The following is a 23998-nucleotide window of genomic DNA, read 5'->3' as shown; positions in this document are numbered from 1 at the left end:
AAAAAACAAATGTAATAACCTAATTGGTGAGCTATAATAAAGCAGTGTATCTATTTGATAGACACTGTTTTTGGGTTGATTGGTCAATAAACACTGACCTCTGGATCAAACGGGATTTGTGTGATGACGTGAAGTTTTGTTTAACTCAGAGGAATGATGTAGCTGCTGAACGGCACACAAACCAGATTTAGGTAGGATGGTGCCTCCAAGTTATAGTATCCAAGTTATCTGTAAGGCGTTATCTGTCAGACGGGTGAGCTCATGGTAGGGTGATATATAATGTGGCGGTATAACTCATGTGAACATAGCGTAACACGCTACTGAGATACAACCTGGAATGTAACTGCCATGGTGATTGTATATCGGAACGGTAAGCAAGTGTATGGTGAAGGCGCATTCAGAAGGTTAGGCGTAATGTTAGAATGGGAATCGCAAGTATTTTCATGTCGTAAGTCCGGTAATACTGATCATTTCCGCACTAGAATTAATTTCTAATGAGGTAGTCACGCACTCTGGCGACCAGGTCATTCTGAGCCTCAGTACCTGGGGTGCTGGCACGCCTCTTCTCCTCCAAATTCTGTTTCTAGTTCTGATTTAGTGATGTTCCGGTCATCAGGATCGGCGAAACATATCTTTGGGAGATGGGAGTGTAGGAGCAGGCACTACCCCGGTCAGATATATCATCTCCCTGACAACCGTTGAGTAGACCAGGAGGGGAGGCGCGTCAGCACTGCAGGACAGCAGCTAATACGAGACGGCCAGCATGGGGGGTTCCGACAACGGTCCATGCCAAATTAGGAGGGCCAGCTACGTATTGCGCTAAATTCAGGAGGCCTCTCTACGCTCTACGCTAAATTAGCGGCTGAACTAAGGCCTCTGGATCAAACGGGATTTGTGTGATGACGTGAAGTTTTGTTTAACTCAGAGGAATGATGTAGCTGCTGAACGGCACACAAACCAGATTTAGGTAGGATGGTGCCTCCAAGTTATAGTATCCAAGTTATCTGTAAGGCGTTATCTGTCAGACGGGTGAGCTCATGGTAGGGTGATATATAATGTGGCGGTATAACTCATGTGAACATAGCGTAACACGCTACTGAGATACAACCTGGAATGTAACTGCCATGGTGATTGTATATCGGAACGGTAAGCAAGTGTATGGTGAAGGCGCATTCAGAAGGTTAGGCGTAATGTTAGAATGGGAATCGCAAGTATTTTCATGTCGTAAGTCCGGTAATACTGATCATTTCCGCACTAGAATTAATTTCTAATGAGGTAGTCACGCACTCTGGCGACCAGGTCATTCTGAGCCTCAGTACCTGGGGTGCTGGCACGCCTCTTCTCCTCCAAATTCTGTTTCTAGTTCTGATTTAGTGATGTTCCGGTCATCAGGATCGGCGAAACATATCTTTGGGAGATGGGAGTGTAGGAGCAGGCACTACCCCGGTCAGATATATCATCTCCCTGACAACCGTTGAGTAGACCAGGAGGGGAGGCGCGTCAGCACTGCAGGACAGCAGCTAATACGAGACGGCCAGCATGGGGGGTTCCGACAACGGTCCATGCCAAATTAGGAGGGCCAGCTACGTATTGCGCTAAATTCAGGAGGCCTCTCTACGCTCTACGCTAAATTAGCGGCTGAACTAAGGCGCCAAAGTTCAAGGTATTGTAGGAGGTTTGGAGGTGACAATAGCATAGTTATGAACATATAAAATAATCATGATAACGACCAGCTCCCTATATAACTAATACCGGGACATTCGGTGCATGGTCGTCCTGTATATGTATCATCAATAAAACAAATGAGAATTGAGTCCATGTTATTTTTTCTTCTGATCTTTGCCTTTTATTTGGTTTTAAGAGGGTAAGACGCAGGTTGACACGTGGTTGCCATTGATTAACGGAGCCAGTCTGCTCTACCCACGCTTTAGCCAGGATTGTTAGCGAAGTTTTAGGAGCGAATGTGTTACTATGTGTTGTCTTACCATAGGAACCTTCCTAACCGATTTTTACATTACAATGTCGCTTATGCATGACTGTGTGATTTGCCATGTAAAAACCGATTTTTCTAGTTATTGTATATATTATTTAAGTCCTGGTTAGTTCTGCTAGTTCACTTAAGTGACGCTGAAGAAGAGTGATGGATGTCACTCGAAACGTCCGGAAGTAAATCTCCGAATTTTTATCCAGTTGTAGAGTTTGTATTGTCTTTATATAAAATGTAATGGTATACTTTACACCCGATTTGCAAGAATTCCCAGAATTCAACAGGAATTTTTGCAATCCGTCCGCGCAAACCATGGGGAACGCCCGCCTGTCACTCTACACCTTGTTATATAATCAGTAGGTCTGGAATTCCGGCACGCAGGTCGATGACCTACTTAATTACGTGGTGTCCGATTTCGTGCCAATGGGAGTACTCTATAGCTAGTGTGTCAGTATTCTAGCTCTGAAAGGGCTTACAACCTTCCCCAGTAGATATATTATCGCACAAAAAAGTGCTGACATTATGCCTTCCACCAAAACAAACTCTGGGATCACCAAAACCTGAGGAGATACAGGCATATATAGAAAGGCAAAGTTATTTGACAGAACGATAAAGAACTTGGTTACCGCTCGGGCAGTCTACACTGAGCGCTTTACGAGGAGGGGTGCGGTGTCGGGAAAACAACAGTAGCTTCTCGAAAACATAATCTACAGAGCTAGAATAATATCAAAACGATCATAGGAGCCCTAGAAAACCGAATGTCTAAACTTCTGGCTTAGATTATCACTCCACCTATCCAAAAATGGCAGACACTACACCAGGAGTGTGCTCCGGTCTTTCGATATCTGCTTGGAACTCATCAACTTATGGTGCCTTTCTTGCTGCTTGGCAGACGCATTTCTGAGTTCTAGGTGCGTTTTGAACAAATATTATGGCAGAACTTGGAGTGCTACGTAGGTACTTTCCTTACAATGAAGTAAGATCAACCCAGACACCTTCGCAATGATTTAAATTGCCACACTTAGTGTGATTTTTTGTTTTGTTTTTTGTGTCTGTGGGTGTGTTGGAAAGCCGAGCGCCTTGGCGCAAGATTTATAGGTTGGTCCAAGGACAGCCTCCACGGAAAGTGTTCAAAATTCAATCCTCGGAAATGGCAGTTCCTACATTTTGAGGTTTTTTTTCAAAGTAAGAATCAAAGGCTATCGATAACAGCACTGACTAGGGAGAAGGCTTACAGATACCTGACAGAGAAGTTTGAACATTTTTATTTTTATTTTATACAGGTAACGTTGCTAGGTGGCAGAGTAGAAAAAGGCAATACGCCGTACGGCACAAGGTTTTATAGCCGGTCTCGTATGTGGCAACGCTGTGAGAAAAGGCATTTGGTGGAGAGCAGGATTGGGGACTTATAGCCTCGCCAAGAGAAACCTCGGAAGGCCCGGTAGTGCCTTGTAGTTACTGAGGTTTAAAGACTAAGTCTCAAACTATCATTTATGCAAGACGTTTCAAGACGGCCAGTTAGTGATCACCCTAAATTTTTTTCGACGGACAACATAACCAGGAAGTGTAACAGGTATAACGGTCATATTTTGTAAAGCGTACACAATGTACCGTGAAAACCTCGTCAACTTCGTTCAAAACAAGCGCGACCGCTACATCTACTTGGAAATTAAAGATAATCTCATGTCCTGGGCACTGTGGGATCATTCCCTTGTATGTGCCTTGCTATTGCACAAGATTTTGGGAACAAGTTCAGTGGATTGTTCTATTGTGTACAAGGATAGCAAAATAAAACAGACTGCGGACATGACTCTCGTTTGTGACTGACTTAGGACAAATTTCGGAAAAGTTTGACAACGGTTTACGCACAATTCATCAACTGCGTGTTACTCTAAATTCCAAGTAGCCTCTACGCGTTACGTAGAATTGAAGTGGCCAATAACGTTCAGCGCAGACTACCTAGATTACGCCATACGTTGATGTGGAGTGGTCGGCAACGCTCTACGGAAAATTAAAACGGCGGATTATGGTCTACGTAATAGTATGCAGGCCCCCATACGAGGGCGGAAAGGGAGAAAGGTTTGGGAGATTAAGAGAGAGAGGAGAGGTTTGGGAAAGTAAGGTATGGGGTGCAAAATAACTTGGGGATATACGAAAGAAAAGGGGATGATATGATGTAGTGATGGGGATGCAAGGTTAAGGTTTGGGGGTAATGAAAGGGGGGTTGGGGTGTCACGTAAAGAAGGGGCATAGGTGAAGAAGAGAGACGGAGGAGGTGCAGAAACGTCCCACTTACACCCGATATCAATCCCCATACCTAACATGTGAGACGCCGTCTGCACTGTAGCGGAGGACTACATGATTGAGATAGACTCTTATTTTAATCATGTAGTTCCCGCGGAAATGCAGATGGCGTAACCAATCCATTTAAGAACAGGTGAAACCAGACAGGTGATAATTAGGAATGCCATGTGCTCTTATAAGCGAGAAGAACACACGTACACGAGCACAGGACAGAAGTCGCACGTTCGGAGCAAGGGCGAAGGAAGCGGGAAGGATAGCATCAAAGATACCAGAAAGAGGAAGGGGTGGGGTGGGGTGGGGTGGGGAGGGGTTCGACAGTTAGGCAGAGGGCAGACAGGGAAACATATGGCGTGGAAACTATCGCCAGCTTGCCCGCCCGCCCGCCCACTCTTTGATTCCAATATGATAGGACATACTAGAAGATCGAGACTCCGTCAGTGCAGAAACGTCCCACTTACACCCGATATCAATCCCCATACCTAACATGTGAGACGCCGTCTGCACTGTAGCGGAGGACTACATGATTGAGATAGACTCAAGTTAACGCCAGTTGGCGAAGGTATGGGATCGCCGAACTCTAGTTATTGCATAAAATACATTGACAAATCAGTTAATAATGCAACTAAGCAGATTCTACTGTAGTTGTTTTATGCTGAATAGTTTTTTTTTACTTCTCTGTAGGTGAAAAGGGAAATACTTTCTGTATCTGTACTAATCTTACCTACAGCTCAACATGTAGCTGCAATAGGTGCAAGAACTTTGGGCTTTTCTTAAATCAGAGGCTTTTAGTTCCTATATTGTTCATATGATACACGTAAGAAATTCTGAAGGCATTCATCCCTAAGGTACTCGGACATCGGATGTACAATTTTTGTTTTGCAAGGCGAAGTCCCTCGATTACGGGACAGCTTCATCGTTATAGAATGCATAAAACAAGTATGCAGTATATAGGAATAATTCTATGAAAAGAAATCTTAACTTTATAAGCAACTAGAGTTCCACGAACACATTATCTTCGCCAAATAATCAAGGCTTATCATGGAGAGTGATTAATATTTACGTGCTTATCACCCCCTGCAAATTGGATCATGCACCATACCATTTGGAAGTTGTGATTGGGCGAATGAGTCCAGTCTAGATAGGGTTTAAAATCATTTGGTGGTACAGGACTAGTATATGTGTAGAGTGTTCTGATATATGTTATAACTGGTCATGAAAAATATGAGTATGTTGATATTATATGGGCCACAAAGGTTCGATATTGCAGTGTTGAAAGTTGAAAGTGATGATGAAATAGTACAGTCAATACATATGAATAGAATAAATCTGTCGCGTTTTTAGGTGTTTTTAGTCAGGCTATCTACATGTATTTTGTCCCCATTTCGTTATGTCGCCAACCGTGTACGTTTATGCAAGGCCATTTGTTTACATGACCTGACACTGTCCCATGTCCCATTGAAATGCAGTGGGTTAACAAACTTTCCTTACTAATTATGCAAATTAGCTCCTGATTTGCATAATTAGTCATTGATAATGTAAAGCACCATCTGAGCTCTCTACATACCAAACATCACGACGATCCGTCGACCCCTTCTCAAGTTATTCATGTCCGAATGTCAAAACAAAAACACCCACTGCAGTTCTTAACAAGCCGCTAGGGGGCCAAAATTTACAGAACTTACTTTCTGTGGCATGAACTATCTACCACACAAAAATCATGACCATAGCACTTTCAGAAAATATGCCCCTAAATTTTGAAGCTCCGCTGCAGTACCTTAGGTACTCGCTAGAAGGCCCATTATCGAAATTGACCTTCCTTTCTGTAAACCCTACCCATCCACTAAATATCATACTGATCCATCAACAGCTTCTCGAGTTATGCTGGCGACATACAAATACACATCCACACAAAGCCCGCTGCAGTACCGACGGAAAATACCAGGAGAACCATTTTTGAACTTGACCCCCGTTTCCACAACATCTACACACCTGCAAAAAAATCATGAAGATCCATCAACGTTTCCGTCACTTTTTTTGCCTACATACAAACACAAAAAAATGCAAAGGCCGCTGCAGTACTGTTGAAAAACGCAAGGTGAACCATTTTCGAACTTGACCTTCCTTTGCACAACCACTTCACACCTACCAAAAATCATAAAGATTCATTGAAACTTTCTTGAGTTATGCTCCTGACATACATTCAGACCCACCCAACAGATTTTTCAACCGAAAACATAATCTTCTCCGAGTACAAGTACTCGGCGAAGATAATAAAAAGTCAAATCAAGGTATAGTCCCTGACACAAATACAAGGCCCTTCTAAAGCTCAGTTCACTAACTTTGTTTCATGGAGCAATCCTGAGTGGTCTGAGTGAAAGTTCTATTGGTTTAAATTACCATATGGTCTTCAATTTTATGATTTTCAAATTGTATAAACAACCTTAAAAACAACTGTCTCTGCATCTGGATTCATCATCAGATGTATAGCGTCCTAATACTCCCCTTTTTTGTTGCAGAAGGTCAAATAGTTTACTGTGCGCATAACTATGACATTTACCATGTGAAAATCCGTCATTAAAAATGCAACCAGCCATCAGCTGTTAAAAGATTTTGGAAGTTACAGGTAGGTTCCTTGCAGCATACAAAGATTAAAGAGAAGTCCTTTTTATCTCCATTTCCAACTTGGCAATCCTGAGGAACCAATTTTAAACCTTTGAAAGCTGGCTAATGACTGTTACCAAGGAATCAATGAAGCAGAACATTCAACATGATGCCTTTGAAATATCACCATACCTATTCCAAATCCTAATATGATAATAATAATATCATAATGTCTTGCGACATGGCATGACCATCAAAAAATAATGCAGAAACAGATGAAACAGAAATCTGATAAGATTACCTGTCGGGCCTTGACATGTGATTATCTTTCCCAAACCCCCGAACATGAAAGGAAATATTTTCTATGACTTGTTTATTCTCTTGGCCAATGAACCTAAAGAATGTTTTTTAAAGTGTCAGTATTTTTTATCTCACCTTTGGTGAACTGACAGTCTGCACCCCCACAGACTTTGGTCTCATGGATGACCTGCTGATTGGTGCCAGTCGGGTGGTTCTGGACAGCCCCCCCACCTTCTGTCCGACTAAGGAGATGGTGTCCTTCTGTCTGGGGACCAGTCCCAGGTCACCCAGTCTGTAGTGAGCTACTGAGTCTGTTGCACCAGACACAGGGCCCAGGGTGATGGAACTACACACATGGAGGGAAATTATGAATATCTATTTGCAAAATCATTAAAGAAGGCAGCAGTAACAGTAAGGAAATGGAGTACATAATATACACTTGACACAAAAAGTTTGGAAACTTAACTTTGCTGGATCATATCTCCGTTGTTTCTTGATCAATTTCAATGATTTATATATCATTGAAAAGCTTGACAATGTGTGATTTTCTTTCCCATGAAACCAAACTTTTTATGGTTCTAAATTAATGGTACAAGCATCAGACCTGCTTATGCGAGCTGGTTGCACAAAAATACCCAACTGAAGCTCAATCGCTCAATTCAGTATTTTTTCTTCGGATGGTAGCACATGTACGAGGGTAATATGAAACTTGAATCAACAAAACACATCAATATGAAAGCCAAGGTTAGTCTTCATCCAAACAAAAAAATTGCGTGAAGGAAATATACGAATTTAACATTTTTTCGTCCCCAAAGTTATCACAGAAAGTGTCGGAAATTCCCAAAACAAAGGACGTCATGTTTTGATCATGTGACTTGTGAAGAGCCCGGGAACGAGAGGAAGTCAGCGTTCTCTTGTCCAGTGTTGCAAGCCGGACCAGGAAGTCCATGCGCGTTTGGCATGCGATCTCGGCAAGCAGTTTTGAAGCTTTCAAAATTGAAATTAACTCAAATTCTAACATCAAAGTCTTAAACAAGTACTACAACAAAGATTTTATTATTTTCTTACACTTATATGTTAAGAATATGCTGTCTACAAGTGTGCAGTGATACCTTTACACATTAAACCGTACGAAAATATTTGGGTGCACCAGTGCACCCACAGTAAAAAATTAGGTGCACAGCTCCAAAATTAGGTGCACTGGGTGCACATGCACCCGGTATTATGAGCCCTGAGAGGTGTTCAATTGTGTTGAGATCTCAGCTGCTGGAAGGCCATTCTGTCCTCTATATTCTTACACCTTCATGGAGGTGGTCTGAAATGACTCTCATTCTGTATGGACGTGCAATATCATTTTGCAGAATGGCACTCAGTCGAATATTGCAGAGGTAAGAATCTGGGAAATGTGACTGGCTTGAGAAAGGCGTCTCTATATATTGACACATCGAGGTTGCTTCTAGGATGATTAGCCTAGTTTTAACTCTGGCAGTTGTACAGCCCCACACCATGACACTGACTTCAACAAACACTGTCAGTCTATCTGTGCAACAGTCAGCATAGGGTTCTCCTCGCCCCAACACTTTCATTTACCCTTCCAACAGTCGAAATAAATCTACTCTCATCTGTAGCTGTGAACATAACATTCCTATAACACTGTTCCATTCACAATGCAGAGAACACCACCAAAAATGGGTTTGGTGCTGAGCTGAGTGTTTGACACTAGCAGGGAAATTTGGGCACTTTTTTTCTACAACCCGCTAGTGTAAGCAGGCCTGGTGCTCGCTCCATGAGATTGCAATTATAATGAGTTGGGTATCATAGGAAAGGAAATTACACAAGCTTTCCTACAACATATAATGCATTGAAATTGATCAAGAAACAACGGAAAATGATCAACCAAAGTAAACTTTCCAAACCTTTTGTGCCAAGTTTCTATACATACTGAACCACTAATGCCAAATCAACTATAAGGGCAGTTAAAGGTACAGTGTACTACATTTGCTATTGTGGGTTTTATTTCTATATGAAGGCAATGATAGCATGGTTTATCTAATAGTATGTTTTTCCTATTATTATGGGGTACTTAACTTAGTCCCAACAAAAAAGGTCTTCTTTTATGATTTCAAAGGTAAAACAACACCCCTAGGCCAAAGGGCTATTATTCCAATGTCAGTATCTCAGAAACCATTACTCTCCACACATGTATTGCATTCTCTCCCATGCTGCTAGTGTTACACTCAACAACAAACTACACACCATGTACAAATGTGTATACTGTAAATGCATCTAGGTTTGTGGTGATTTAATTTTGCAGTAAGGAGAAAATAAACAGTTTTCAGTGGTGTTTAGTTTGCTGTTGAAACAAGATAGTAGCTACGGAGGGCAGATTAAGATAGATGATGTTTTAAGTTCACAGGGACGAGGTTACATGCAGTGAAAACCGCAAACATTAACCAACTGAGATACACTTACTGTACTAGAACATGGGGAAGATTGAAGCACTTAGTTAATTAACTCACCCTTTGGTCAGACCCATGCCCATGGCAGGTAGAAAGCCTGTACTTTTGGTCTTCCATGCCTCTGTTGTTGTTTTGCCGAAGGCTCCCGTGGACGGCCCCAGGCCCAGCACGGCCGCACTGTTCAGCAGGATCAGCAGCTGCTCCAACATTCCGTCCCGTTTTTCCCGTAGGGCGGACAGTTCCTCCCACTTCGGGTCGTCTGGACTTGGACCCTGTAAAGATGCACCCAATCAGATGTTATCCAGGGCCGCCTGTATGACCCTGAATGACTACCAGCCGACTAGCAGCGTGACACAAATGCTCAATGATCTGCAGTGGCCCCTTCTCTCTGAAAGGTCCGAATCCGACTCTCCTTTCTCTATAACTAGTCAACAACCACATCAACAACCACATCAATAAACTGTCTACTGAAACCAGCTCAGGGGTGCACCCGGGGGAGCCATACTCTCAAATATCAAACAATCAACGTTAGAACAAATACATACAGATATTCATACTTTCCCCGCACCATCCCCCAGTGGAACGCCCTGACTGGCACGGTTTTAATGGCTCCCACAGTTGAGTCATACCGTGCCAGGCTGGAGGCCTGCCCGCCTTAGCCTGGGACCTCCCCCCCCTACTTTGCCCCTCGCGGGGTCATCTGAGGGTAATCTAAGTTGAAGTTGTGTTATCACAGCAAAACCAAGCTGTTTTCATTACACTTCTAGTATACATCCTGAAGTCAAGCCAACGGTACTTCCTGTTATGCCATGGAAAAACTTCTGACCTCAAGCCCACTCCTGCAACCTTTCTGGGACCTTTCTGCCAACTGCGAACTACATTCCTCTGAGTGTTCCTGGTGTTAATAGAATTCAAATGCCAATTGCAGAAGCGCACACACACACACCACTGTCAAAAATAACAAGTGACTAGAAATTATCAAACCATTTCCCGGAGGTAAAAATTGTACCTCCTGATATAGCAAGTGAGTAGGTTCAAACAAGACAATCAGAGATGACAGACCCCTTACCAATGCTGTATTGCCAGACTTCCATGGAGTCCCACAAAAAGAAAAAAAGTAGCACCGAGGATGGGTAATAATGGCAGCACTACATACAATTTGTGTATATTACTATTAGTAATCGCAGGAACATGTACACAAGCACACAGACAAGCCATATAAATGACACTTCGCTCTCTTGGGTTGAAGTAATCATATAAGACCATGGCTTTCAGATAATTTGATAATTGAAAACCTGACTGTGTGTATACTGTAACAGTCTACTGTATTTCATACAACAATGTTGTGAATATGGCAATACCAAATCTTACCATAACCATTGCAACCAACCAAAAGACACCATTACCAACCACTGTCCAACATTGAGTATTTTTCACCAACAGTTTATCTGTACCTACATATGTGAGACTTACACTTAGTGTACTATGTAGACTGTGTGCTGCGTGCTGAATGAGCTGCTCCAGTTTCCCCCTGGCCTTCCTCTCCTCTTCCAGCTTCTCCTGGAGCTGAGACACCTCCTCACACTGGACAACAAACACAACACAGCTTAGAGCAAAAGTACTGTAAATACATTTAAGTTTGTGGTGATCTAATTTCACTGTTAGGAGAAAATTGAGTGTTTGTTCGCAGTAGTTTTGCATTTGGGATAGTGCGATAGTCACATACTGCTGCAGTAATGGACACATCAGCGCCTACACAGACAGCAAATCTAAATTTTAAGTGACTCAGCAAGGGGGCTACAAACAGATAGAACAGTCACCTCCAACACATCATAATACTGTACAATAGCAATGCAATACTAATAGTACATACTGTACATGTAGTGCTTAGACAAGGGGGTAGGTCAATCACAGGAAGCATAGGGGCAAAGTATGGCATTCTACCATATATTTGCATCACATTATTTTCCTTGAAAAATCTAGATATTAGGCCTTATTCTAGAGCATTGACTAGAAAAACTGCCTACATCACAGGCAGGACTCATCCGTCCAAAAATTCTGAACTTCATGACAGAATTTTTTGAAAATGTATTTCATAAATGACAGATTTTAAAAAGATTTAACTAAAAAAAAAAACATAGGCTTCCAAACAATGAGTGGGACGGAAAAAATTCAAAGATGGAGACAGCCCTGATATGGTTTAGTGTTATTATCTCCATGAAAAATGGAGATATTGTTTTTGGTGTGTTTGTGTGTGTGTGTGTGTGTGTGTGTGTGTGTGTGTTTGTGTTTCCGGACTATTGTAGTCAGCATAACTCAAGAACCTCTGGATGGATTACGATGATATTTGGTATGTGGGTAGGTGTTGTGAAGCCGAAATTCAAGGTCGATTTTGGGCCCCCTGGTATGTGACCTTGGTACTGCAGCAGAACTTCCGTTTTTGTATCTTTTGACCTGGACGTGCTGTGGTCTTTATTTTTGGGTGGCAGATAGCTTGTGATGTAATTAAGAAGTGGTGTAGGTTTGGACCCCCTAGCAGCTTCCTCTGGAACTGCAGGGGCATTTTTGTGAAAATCTTCTAAGGAGAATAACTGAAGAAAGGAACGACGAATTTCCATGATATTTAGTATGCAGGTAGCTTAGATGGAGATATACACAATGAAGTGCAAATTATGCTAATTGGACTTAATTTGCATAGCTAATGAGGAAAATCTATATTTGCAGTTTTTTCCATTATCAGACTCAAATACATGTAGCGTATGTAGTTTATGGAAAGTGGATCATCAACAGATACCGATAATGCAAATATATTTCCTAATTTGCATAATTAATGCAAACGCGCCATATCTCATCTAATTAGAAAATTATAGGACTGTCAATATGATACTTAGTATGCAGGTAGCTTAGACAGAGATATATATAATGAAGTGTAAATCATGCTAATTGTGACTTAATTTGCATAGCTAATGAGGAAAATCTATATTTGCAGTGTTTTCCATTATCAGACTCAAATATATGTAACATACGTAGTTTATGGAAATGGAGCATCAACAGATACCAAATTAATAACCTAACCCTAACTTCCTAATTTGCATAATTAATGCAAAAACACCATAATTCATCTAGTTGGAAAATTATAGGACTGTCAATATTGCAACATGTGTAAGTTAGATAAAGCTGTTTATGACCAAGCATATATTATGCAAATGTGTTAGTCATTTGCATGAATAGAATTGTTCATGGAGATATGAGGTCGTGGAACTCTTGTTACATTTTGTAATAATCAACATTGCATGTATAACACTCCACCCTCTGCCCTACCTCACCTTCTGTTCTATCTCTGCGCTGATTTTCTGCAGCTCCTGTGACATGGCCTCGTTCTGGCTGCGTAACAGGCTGATTTCTGCGTCAATGTCCTGAACCTCCTGTTCCCGGACTTCCATCTCCGCCAGGATGGCTTCCGTCTGCTTCGCCTTCTCTGTCAGCATGCGAATGATCTAAAGAACAGCAAGGGACCTTTAGTTTAAGGCCATGATACAGTACAAATAATGTACATGTATATCTTATGAATATAATTATGTCATACCTGGGCCAGGCTAACGATCGTTTGTTCCCGACTGGTCTGTATTTTACAGTACCCCAGAGGCTTTGTAATTGTATTGCACAATCATGCTTCCATCAAATAATTTGAACGAGCTCTACGTGTGCCATGTGCCCTACTGTCGAAAAGTCAAATACCTGATTCGGATGTTGGAATTGCTGTTGTTAGAATATTTTGTTTGAGGATTCCAAAGTTTCTTGCATTCTGGCGCATTTCACATTGAAACGTGTGTTCTATTTAACATACAACATGGTCTACTCCACATAAATCCCCGGTCCCAGCCCTACCTTGAGTTGAGCTGGTACTTGTTGTATTCTATACTTAATATACAAGAGGGACTTTGATTTTGCTGATTTAGTCTCTTCTCTCTTGACAGGACAATTGAGTTCTCTTCTCTGCAAGCTCCGAAGAAAACTAAGTTTCCCATCTATTTCACAGACAACATACACACAATTAGGGTAGTGAGCTCACCATCACTTAGTACGGTCGGGCATTTATTGGCTCCTGAACTTAAAAACAGAACAAAACTTGTATTACACGTGTTGTTTCCATATCTTATACATTCTTACCGGTATACATGAGCATAATACAAGGTCCTCCTGTTCACTTAGAAGTCATGCTGCAAGGTGGCGACCGTTTTACCCTGATTTGCCAAACGTATTTAGCCAATGTCAAGCTGGTCGGTTAAACAGAGGCTCTGTCCAGTGGATGTTTAACGCATCCTGACTCCTAAGTAACTCCTAAATGACCAAGTCACAATAAGCCCATCATCATACGGTAATCGATGTTGAAAAAGTCAGCCGGAAACTACGACTACGAAAACAAGAACATAAGCAATGGATGAGTAACATATCTGAGGTACAGTCTAAGACACCATCGTAGTGATAACCAAGTGAGAGATTATAAGGTGCACTTGAAACCACATTCTACAGGGGAGTTGAAGGTGTCAACATTCAGGTCAAGACAAAAGGAACTAAAGCATACTATTAGATAACATGATAACGCCTTAGGCTCCAGTTGTTCTGGGATAAGTCATGGAGAGGGTTGGGCGGGAATGTGACCGTACCAAGGAAGGAGAAGCTACGAATGAGTTCACAGGGGGTAGGAATAAAGGGTCAAAGGGCAATAGGGGAGGAATGATTAGGGTCGGGATAAGGGGCATGTGATTTGTCTGCTGAGCCGACGGGAAACGTGACTTCTAGAGTACGACTATCGTATTCTAGAACTTCTAGTCAGCTGCATATTGTTTTAACAATTAGGAACATCTCTCTAGAACTTGGAAACATTGTTCTACAACAACTCTCTTCGGTCTACATGATTAACCTTTAGCACACTGTAAGTACCCATTTAGCTTCACATTCTCTGTTGGTTACAGAGTAAGGCAGCAGGGAAAAGGTTAGGACTCCTAACCCAAAATGAATTGATACTGAAGTGAGTAGAAAGCCGGGTTATGACTAATTTTGTCCCAAATATAATGATACAAATTAGATGATTTTAGGAGGAAATATCTGCATTTACTTACAAATGTAAGCATCTAGTTTCCATATTAAGTATTTAAGTGTGACAGCCATTTGCAAATAACATTGACATAAATCACCTTCTGGTTGGAATGGTTTTTCTTTGCAAGCTCTTTCTCGGTGGCTTCCAACATCTCGATTCTCTGGCGCTGATCCTTCTCTTTCGCCCTCAACTCGTCATTCTCCGCAATCAAGTCCAGGGTCTTGTCCGACATCTTGGACAGCTGAGCGTTGATGGAGACATTTTCCCGTATGGTTCGCTTGGTGGTCTCCGCCATCTGTTTGTTGGAGACTTTACGAAACTCCGCCGCGACCTGGTTGACCTTCATAACCATCTCCTTCTTTAACCTGCACGGATGTGAGAACAAATTAAGCTGAACACAGTAACTCATAACTGTTACAGTATAACAGTGTTAAGTGGCAAACAGCACTACTGTATAACAGTGGGATTCAAGCGCCACCAACTGACCAGTCTAACTGGTCCAAACCTTTTAGCCTAGTGGTTAGCGTGTGCGGTCTGTGTGCTGGCGCGCCCAGGTTCCATCCCGGCAGCCAGGATACTGTTCTACTCGCCTCATATGTATCACTACCATCACTAAAGGAGCATGATGTACAGTATATGGCAACATTTGAATATCATTGTTGGAAATAATAAGAAAATGTTGTACTTAATGGTGTCATAATGTAAGAAGTACGTTTCACTTCGCTGAGGACGTCTCGTAATTGAACTGGGGGTGGGTAAAATTCCATTTTCTTATATAATAACCATCTTTGGTCGTTTCATTAATAGTCAATAGCCTTTTGATTACTGTAATTGCAAATGGGATCAGCCATTTAAAGTTTGAATGGCCTAACTTAGTGTCCGTTCGTCGTATGCGTTCGGACTTTGAAATAAAGAGATTTTTATGTCCATAGTATTAAGCATCCAAACCGTGACATATTTATTCTTGTCTTGGAGACCATTAGTTTTCTGACGAGGGTTTCTCTAGCCTCCTTGGTTGCCTCCCAAAAATTGTTGTCTCAAAGCAATCTCAAAACTATTGTATACAGATATAGGTGAGAGATATGTTCACTTGCTGGAGGCACAGGGCAACTAGAGCAACACGACAAAGTGAGTCTAACCTACTGTATGTACCAATGGTCCGTAGATAAGTATAAAACTTTAGAAGGTCTATCTCCTACTCAGGTACTCAGGTGGAATAGTTTGACACCAAATTTGAGAACAGCACCCTCAGTAGTAACATTCAAAAATATGTTGCAACGAACGAGTGACTATGGACTGACTATGATTACTGAATATGAAATGATATTAATATATTGTTGACTTATTTTCATATTCCAAATATGATCATGGAATATCGAATGTAACGTTATCTTTGTAAACAACTTTTTTGTTCTATTTTTCTATGTTAAGTCAAAAAGACCCCTGACCTCCTCCCTTGAACTCTTAAAAATTGGTTAGATAAAGGTTTTAAAAGATACCATCCATCCCTTTAACCATAAGGTGTTTAATGAGAATTACCTATCCTTGTCCACCACAGCTTTCCTCTCCAGCTGGTACATCTGCTCCTCATGGTCCTCCTTCTGGTGCTGTAGGTTATCCTCCATTTGCGCAAACTTGGCCATCAGGTCTTCCTTCTGAACTTTGAACTCTTCAAGGGAGGCTAGTTTACCACCTGAGCGAGAGGATTTGTGCCTCGGTCAGCAACTGCATGAACACACACACGACACACACATGACACACACATGCACATTCAAGCGCACAGACACACACACACACACACACACACACACACACATTCAAACACACACACATTCTCAAACACACACACACATTCTCAAACACACACACACATTCAAACACACACACACACACATTCAAACGCACGCACACACACACACACACACACACACACACACACAAACACACACTACAGTTCCACAGCCTCAAAACTTTGCCTATTAATATACTGTAGTTACCCTTACGGCAGACATATTCTAACTGTTTCTCATCAATTAACCCATGTCCTGTTCTCTATATATATAAAGAGCCTGTATGTGGGTCCCGTAGATCACAGTACGGGTTGGGGGTATTTTTCAGCTGAACGCATCACACCGCAGTGAAACGAAACGAATGCAGTAGTAACAATGCCACCGCAGTGCAGAAAGGAAAAGTGGCCTGATTAAGAAATCAAATTAATGAAATAAATTGCGTAAAAAAAACGTCAGCAGGACAAGGGCTAATATGAAAAATAAAGTTTACGTAGATTATACATGTATGAGTTGATGTAATGGTTTTCTGACATGACGATTAACACATTTTACACGCTGTCTGAGTTGTTATGCATGCACAGTTTCCAATCACTTGTGTACTAGCACTTTCTCTGACCATGCACAAAGTTACTTTTTAAGTGATAGACACAACTCCTTCCCCACCGAGTATCATGTTTTCCGATGTCAGCTGGTCTTTGGTCTCCTGAAACTCAGTTCGGAGTGTGGCCAGCTGCTGCTCATATGTGTCCTTCTCCTGGTCCTTTGCCTGCTGTAACCCAACCAACCTGAAAGACACAAGACCTGGTTGATATTCATGTTGGGACTGGTTTGCAACAATTTCAATCATCTTACTTATCATGTTTGTCTGCAAGGATCAATTTTTCTTGGTGCCCTCACTGACTTTCATATGTCATTGACCCTTCAGACCTGAGCATTGAATACTAGTAACTGAGTTGACTCGTAGTCGACTCTGTGCATTTACACACACAAAAACGTGACTCAAACTCCGGTGTCATTGCAAAATCTGCACTCACAAGAGCACAACCTAATGTGAATTGGACAAAAATGAGGGTTGGGCCATAAAAGATGTTTTTAGTAACTTTTACAAATGAAATGTTTTACGACATGACTCACGTTCCTGCCAGATGATGCTTTCATAAGTCTAGAGTCAAGAAGATTGAACCAGAGTCTGGAAAGGGGATTATTGTAAGTAAAAGATTTTTTTTCTCTTTTGGACAATATCAGTCATTTCTGTGTGAAAAGAAGTAGGTGATCCCATGTGAAAATGCCCAATACTTTTTTCCCAAAGGATTTGCTAAAATTTGAAAGGTTAAAGAAACTGAAACTTGGTCCTTCTAAGCTTAAAGCTAGAGTGTGATATTCTAAGAAGTATTTTCTGGAAGAGACGGTCGCTAGACTTCAGGGTATGCAGCCTCAAATTGAAACCCCAAATAGACTGGGGATGGCCCCTTTTGAAGAGGTGGAAGTATTTGATTCATATTTGATACCTGTCATTTAGGTCAGCGATCTCATCATTGCGCTGTTCCAGCGTCTTCTTCAGGAAGGAAACTATCTCCTTCTTGTCTTCAGACATCTGCTCGTACTGCGACTTGAACTCATCATTGGAGATGTCCAGCTCATCACACTTGGTCTGGTACCTACAGATCAGGTTACAACACCGAAAAACAACCTTAGCATGCGTTGATGAAGGTTAGACATCCAGGTAGTAAGATACCCCAAAAATAGTTACTCAAGCAACTGGATAAGATTTGAGTCAGACGTTTCAGACAGCATCCGCTGTCTTTCGTCAGTGACTAAAGATAAGACTGGGAAACCAGGTTTAATACCAAAACTCTGAATAGGTCTAGCAAGAAGAGAAGCAATATATGAGAGGACGTACAATCCCAACCTCAACAGGAAAGGGGGTCTACAAGATGAACTTTCAGGCACTTGGGATAATGCAATACCCAACACCCCCCTAGCCTGAGTGCCAGCCTTTTTAGCTTCCGTACGCTACCCTAGCTCCGCTGCGCTACCCAAGCTCCGCTGGGTAGCGTACGGAAGCTAAAAAGGCTGGCACTCAGGCTAGGGGGTGGTGGGTAGTGCATTATCCCAAATACTACCACCCCCCACCCCCGGACAAACAACACTTAGTTACTGTACTAAAACAACAGTAGCTAATTAAACTATTACTAGTAGCATACAACCTTGTCTTGAATTGACCTTCTTTTGAAGACTACGTCAAGACATCATAAATTGTCTTAACCTCATTCAGACATATCTATTGAGAGTTTTGGTACAAAACCTGGTTCTCCAGTCCTATCTTGACTTTAGTCACTGACGAAAGACAGCGGATGCTGTCTGATGAAACGTCTGTTTCAAAATTTTCTCCTGTTGCTTGAGTACTAGTAACAATTTTTTGGCCAACCTTAGCCACGGTGTGTGTTTTGTGAGAGGATAGAGATTGTGATCTGGCAGAATCAACGATTCTATCAGTAGAGATCACAATCAGAGTATATCTTGTCAAGAGATATTGCGATCTAGCGCAATAACAGAATTGTAAAACAGGGATTGCAACAACAGCATTTAGAAATTAGATGCATGCGTGTGTGTTTTGTAAGAGGGTAGAGACTGTGATCTAGAAGAATCAATGAATCTACCGGCAGAGATCAGAATCAGGATATCATATAGCTCGTCAAGAGATATTGCAATCTCGCTGATTGTATTATCAGTGATTCTACAGGTAGAGATTGCGATTAGAGTCTCTGTCTGTGCAATTACAATCAGTGGTTCTGCCAGTAGAGACTTTGATTACATTAGGCATTGTAATATTTATAAAGTTATACTAGTACTGGCATTTCAGATTATAGTCACTTATGATGGCTGTTTTCTGACCTAAATCATATCTTTGCATACACATGTACGTTTGTCTGAAGCCAAGGTTATATTTTGCGTAGGTGTGTGCGTCTGTATTTGACTCGAGAATGCCAAGATGGGTACTTGGTAATTGTGGCAGTACATGAAGGTCTTGATCACTACTAGTACCAGTAGAATCACGCATTCTGTAAGATAACGATCTCTATCCTGTCCTTGACGCACATAATTTTTTTGGCATACAAATATATATCAGTACCCCCCTCACAATGGTTTCCTACTTTTCCCAATATATATCTGAAATATTTGTGACCCTTTTATGTGTAAAGTACTAGTATGACACACGAAGAATCAACATCTACAACTTTTGTGAATAATATATTCCAATGTCGAGTAGAAAAAAAGAAGATATGTCGCTTACCGTCCAAGTCTGTTTTCCAAGTCTCTAACCTGAATCAGGAAAAACTCTTTGCTCAGTTCATTTAGCTCTTGTCCGGCTGACGTCGGCTTGGCCCCCGACTTGGAGCCCTTGGCGCTCCCCTTCGCACTCTTCTTCCCCTTCTTCCCCTTTCCTTTCTTCTTCGGCGGCATGTTTGTTGTTTATCTCGTTCACAGTAGTTTGTGAAACGTGCAGAGACGTTTCCAGTGAAAACGCAAGGGGCCGGGGTGGGGAGCATGCAACGAGGTCGCGTTCTGGGTTCACAAGACCACCACAGTTACATGTCGACAACGACGACTTGCCTTAGTATTCTCTGTAAGAAACAATACCGCGTGTAAGAAAATCTAGTGTAGGACAAGTTTAGTTGTAAAGCCACGGTGTCTCCCGTTACTAATGACTTACTTCTGTTACAGCTGGCTCTCTTGTTGTTAGGGGTGGTTGTTACGTGTTACGTCAGTAGTTTTTCCAGCATGCTCCGCGCGGGGATGACAGCGCCTTCTAGCGGACTCTGTGATAACCGCAAATCTTGACAGATAAGGTTTCGGGTCGGAATTAAAATCTGCCGAAAGTGCGTGGTCGTCACCCTGATTTCTGCCCCCCTATTGCTTGGTGATCGTGAAAAATTGCCCCCCATGAAAAATTTTCCCCCTTGTCCGCCCGCGAAGGCGACAAATCGCAAACAAGAGCTTCTAAAAAAACTGGCCATGCGACCTCATTATGGTGGGGATGAAATGGTTCTTCTTGATTTGGTATCTTGATTTGGTACTGGGCAACACCCCTCTTGTTGGGGTAAAGCGCCCAGGGGAGTGCGCTGCGCTTTTATTGTCCTCTGAGGTGCACGTACACCTCCTTGAACTTGGGAGGGTCAGCTATCTCCGTGACTTCTTGAGGCAATGAATTCCAGTCTCTAACGTTAACAGTGCGAGGGTAATGAGTATCTATAACAGTCTTTGTGAAATGGTAGACTCTTATATGAATTTTGATTTGAGTGTCGCGATTGGCGCGGTGCAGGTGACAGATAAGCTTCGACTGGTAGGGCTATCCGTATGGTGTCTTGCCTTTTGCAGAACTGTAAGTCTACTAGCTGTCCTTCTATCCTTTAAAGTATCCCACCCCAAAGTTTAGTAGTACTATCATAAGTGTAATATGAGTTTGTGACTATATCTAGCCGCTCTTTTCGGGACGGATTCTAGCTTAGAAATATGCTCTTTGTGGTGAGGGTCCCAGGCAGCACTGGAGTACCCTAGGTGAGGCCTTACAAGGCTTGTGTATGCATTCATCTTAACTGCTTTAGAGCAGTTATAGAGATTACGTTTCACAAAACCTAGTGATCTATTTGCCTTACAAGTAGTATGTTTAATATGTTGGGACCAGGAGAGCTGGTTATTAAGCGTGACCCCTAAGTATTTGTGGTTGTTAGTCTCGACTAGGACATGACTTCCTAATTTGTAATCATAATGTTTGGGTTTTCGTTTGTGAGTATAACGCATAACAAAACATTTATCCGGGTGTAATTTCATCTGCCACTTGTTTTGCCAAGTGTCTAATGTATTAATGTCCTCTTGTAAAAGAGTGTGGTCTCTATCACTATTTATCTCTCTATAAATGACACAGTCGTCGGCAAAGAGCCGGATGTTAGAATTAAGGTTATCAGCCAAATCGTTGATGTATACCAGGAACAGTAGTGGACTCAAGTACGGGTAAGGGGAAAACCCTGTATAGGTACCCGTACCCGTATAGGTACCCGTATGGGTATACAGGTATACCCCATTTGGGGCCCCAACAAGCCAGGAAACACGCTATGACGGCCGCCATATGGGGCACCCAGAACGGCTGTTTTTTTTAAGGTCTCCACATTGATAGAAGACACAAACAGTTGACTATACTAGGTCAGAAAAAAGCTGAACAATCATATTTTACGATCTTTTGATTTCTATGAAGGATGGAGGTTTGTAAAATATGGAATTTGCGAAGTTCGTACACAGTGCTCGGGTATACACTGGAAACATGTCGGGAACACATAGTCACAATTCTCTGGGAATGTATCGGGAAACGTTAACAGTTGCCCTCCGGATTTTTAATAGGCTGGTCGGAGCACCATCGGTGTTGCATCGGTCGATGTACATTTCCCGACATACACACGGTGATTTTTCGATGGTCTCGAAATTCCTGATAAGAAACCCATGTTTCCCGACAAATTTGTCGGTAATACGTCGTTTCTTTTTCCCACAGACTTCCGATGCCGGTCGTCAAGGCAACAAGTAACAAACACGGCGAGGGGACTCCCCGGCTTGGATGAAACTATGGCAACGGCGTTGATTGACGGGTAGCCGCGGTACTGGTTACTATGGACACTGCATGATTGACAGCCGAGAGACAAGCACATGATCGTCGCGGCACGCAGCTTAATAAAAAGGAAACTTCAGACGATAATCGATCAGCTGTTCTCCAGCACCATATTTGATATTTACGGATGTTAACTTTTATTGCTTAGTTAAAAGACTTAGTTTGTACGTAGTTTGTAGTAGAACGTGCCGAACTCGCTGTACTGTTTGTTTTGTCAATAAAGCTTTTATTACAACCGGCAAAAAAAATATATCAAAAGGAACGATATTTCTGTAGAATTCTGTAATCGGCAAGTATGGGAACTTGGGAAGCATAGTTAAGATATTATAAACGAGGAAACATCGATAAGTTCTCAATAACCAAGGAAATTCATTTAAAGGACGCGGAAGTATAAACCCGGAATCGAACCTACAGCTCGCGGCGCCGTACGGCAGCCATTTGTTCGCAAACGCAAGCGGCGTATCGCGGTGAGCTAAATATTGCGGCGAGGTAAAAATACCTTCAAACCACATTAATACAAACGGCCCATCACGTTGGGTTCCACTACTCTCCAAGCAGAGCTAGGGTTTCGAAACCCTAGCTCTGCTTGGAGAGTAGGTTCCACAGCTGCAGTCCGTAATGAATATACTTGCATTGTTCTACGGTCGAACGTTACTTGTTTCTGTTTGTTTTGTTCAATTCTATTTTAACATGTCACACATTTCGTTTCATTAATAAATATCAGTTGGTCGTCGTTCGCTAACAAAGTGATGATATGAACAATTGACGCGATTTTTTAACAGACGATAAGTGCTCATATCATATACACGATCTAACGAGCGTAATTTTGAATAGCGCTGATAGCTCACCTGGTAGTGTTGTTGTCCATCAATTCTGCCCAGGCAAGATTTACAGGTTCGAGCCCATCGATTCATTTCTATGTTTTATTTTTCACTGTTACAGTCAACATTACTTTAATTTATTTTTATCTTTTATGATGTTATGTTTATATTACCATGTTTGATGTTTTGTTATTCTTAATTTTTTTTTACATCCATCTCTATCTACTTCCTTGATGAAGGCCTCCGGTCTCTGGGTGTTGTCCTTGCACTTCTACTAGTTGACTCGTCGTTTTGTTCTGACGGCGTCTTTGCCAACGCTAACAAAGCACGTGAGCCATCATCATATATCTTTCCTAGCCTAGTTGGGACACTGGAAAAGAAAAAAAAATGGTTGTTACATGTACTTACAATTGGAAACAAAAGCGATGCATTTTTATTGAAACTAGAAAACATCCCAACAGTTTGTGAACAAACGTTCTTTTTTAATTTTTCGTGGAGCCGTCAACTTTTAATGGCCCAAATCGCTGCACTTTGCGCGGAAATATGCGCTGATTTTTGCGCTACTTAGTGCTTGCAATTGGCTTAACTGTGGCAAGAATCACCAGTAAGACTGGGAGGAATATTTCAATATTCCATAATCATATTCGTTAAATGAAAATAAATTGACAATATAATTCCGAATCCCATAGTCAGTCCATAGTCACTAGTCAAGTCGCAGCATGTTTTTGAACGTTACAAATAAAGGCGCTTATCCAGTGCGAGATTCAGTTAAAGTAATGCAATGTTTGAAAAAACCTTATTGATATAACCATCATAACACCCCGGTTACCATCTAGGAGTACTAAATTAAGGCAATACGTTTCTTCTCAGTAGTCATTCGTTTCTCAGTAGTCCTTCGTTTGCCGTCGGTGACAAGAAATGTATACGGGCAAGACGAAAGTTTCGGATGCTGGACAACTGAGCTGCATCGACAAAG

The 23998-nt window shown here is 41.8% G+C and overlaps 1 protein-coding gene across 3 annotated transcripts in view; it reads right to left on the bottom strand.

The window, feature by feature from the left end:
• LOC136441708 (cilia- and flagella-associated protein 157-like) overlaps nucleotides 1-20380 on the bottom strand; it is a 30620-nt gene extending 10240 nt beyond the window's left edge. Inside the window, exons 1-10 of one of the 3 annotated variants that reach the window (XM_066438142.1) lie at nucleotides 20258-20380; nucleotides 19838-20168; nucleotides 18051-18200; nucleotides 17206-17327; nucleotides 16292-16445; nucleotides 14850-15117; nucleotides 12978-13148; nucleotides 11125-11235; nucleotides 9712-9923; nucleotides 7328-7538 (exon numbers count right to left, since the gene is read on the bottom strand). In XM_066438142.1, the coding sequence (XP_066294239.1) occupies nucleotides 7328-7538; nucleotides 9712-9923; nucleotides 11125-11235; nucleotides 12978-13148; nucleotides 14850-15117; nucleotides 16292-16445; nucleotides 17206-17327; nucleotides 18051-18200; nucleotides 19838-20007 (1569 nt within the window). In that variant the 5' untranslated portion in view covers nucleotides 20008-20168; nucleotides 20258-20380. Of the gene's footprint in view, nucleotides 1-7327; nucleotides 7539-9711; nucleotides 9924-11124; nucleotides 11236-12977; nucleotides 13149-14849; nucleotides 15118-16291; nucleotides 16446-17205; nucleotides 17328-18050; nucleotides 18201-19837 lie in introns of all 3 variants that reach the window. The other 2 variants (XM_066438140.1, XM_066438143.1) reach the window with 2 other exon arrangements.
• Nucleotides 20381-23998: the final 3618 nt, after the last annotated feature.

The sequence above is a fragment of the Branchiostoma lanceolatum genome, chromosome 9, assembly GCF_035083965.1.
Source record: "Branchiostoma lanceolatum isolate klBraLanc5 chromosome 9, klBraLanc5.hap2, whole genome shotgun sequence".
NCBI classification, from domain to species: domain Eukaryota; kingdom Metazoa; phylum Chordata; class Leptocardii; order Amphioxiformes; family Branchiostomatidae; genus Branchiostoma; species Branchiostoma lanceolatum.
Note: the sequence above shows the minus strand (reverse complement) of the source record. Positions and strands in the feature narration are given on the sequence as shown.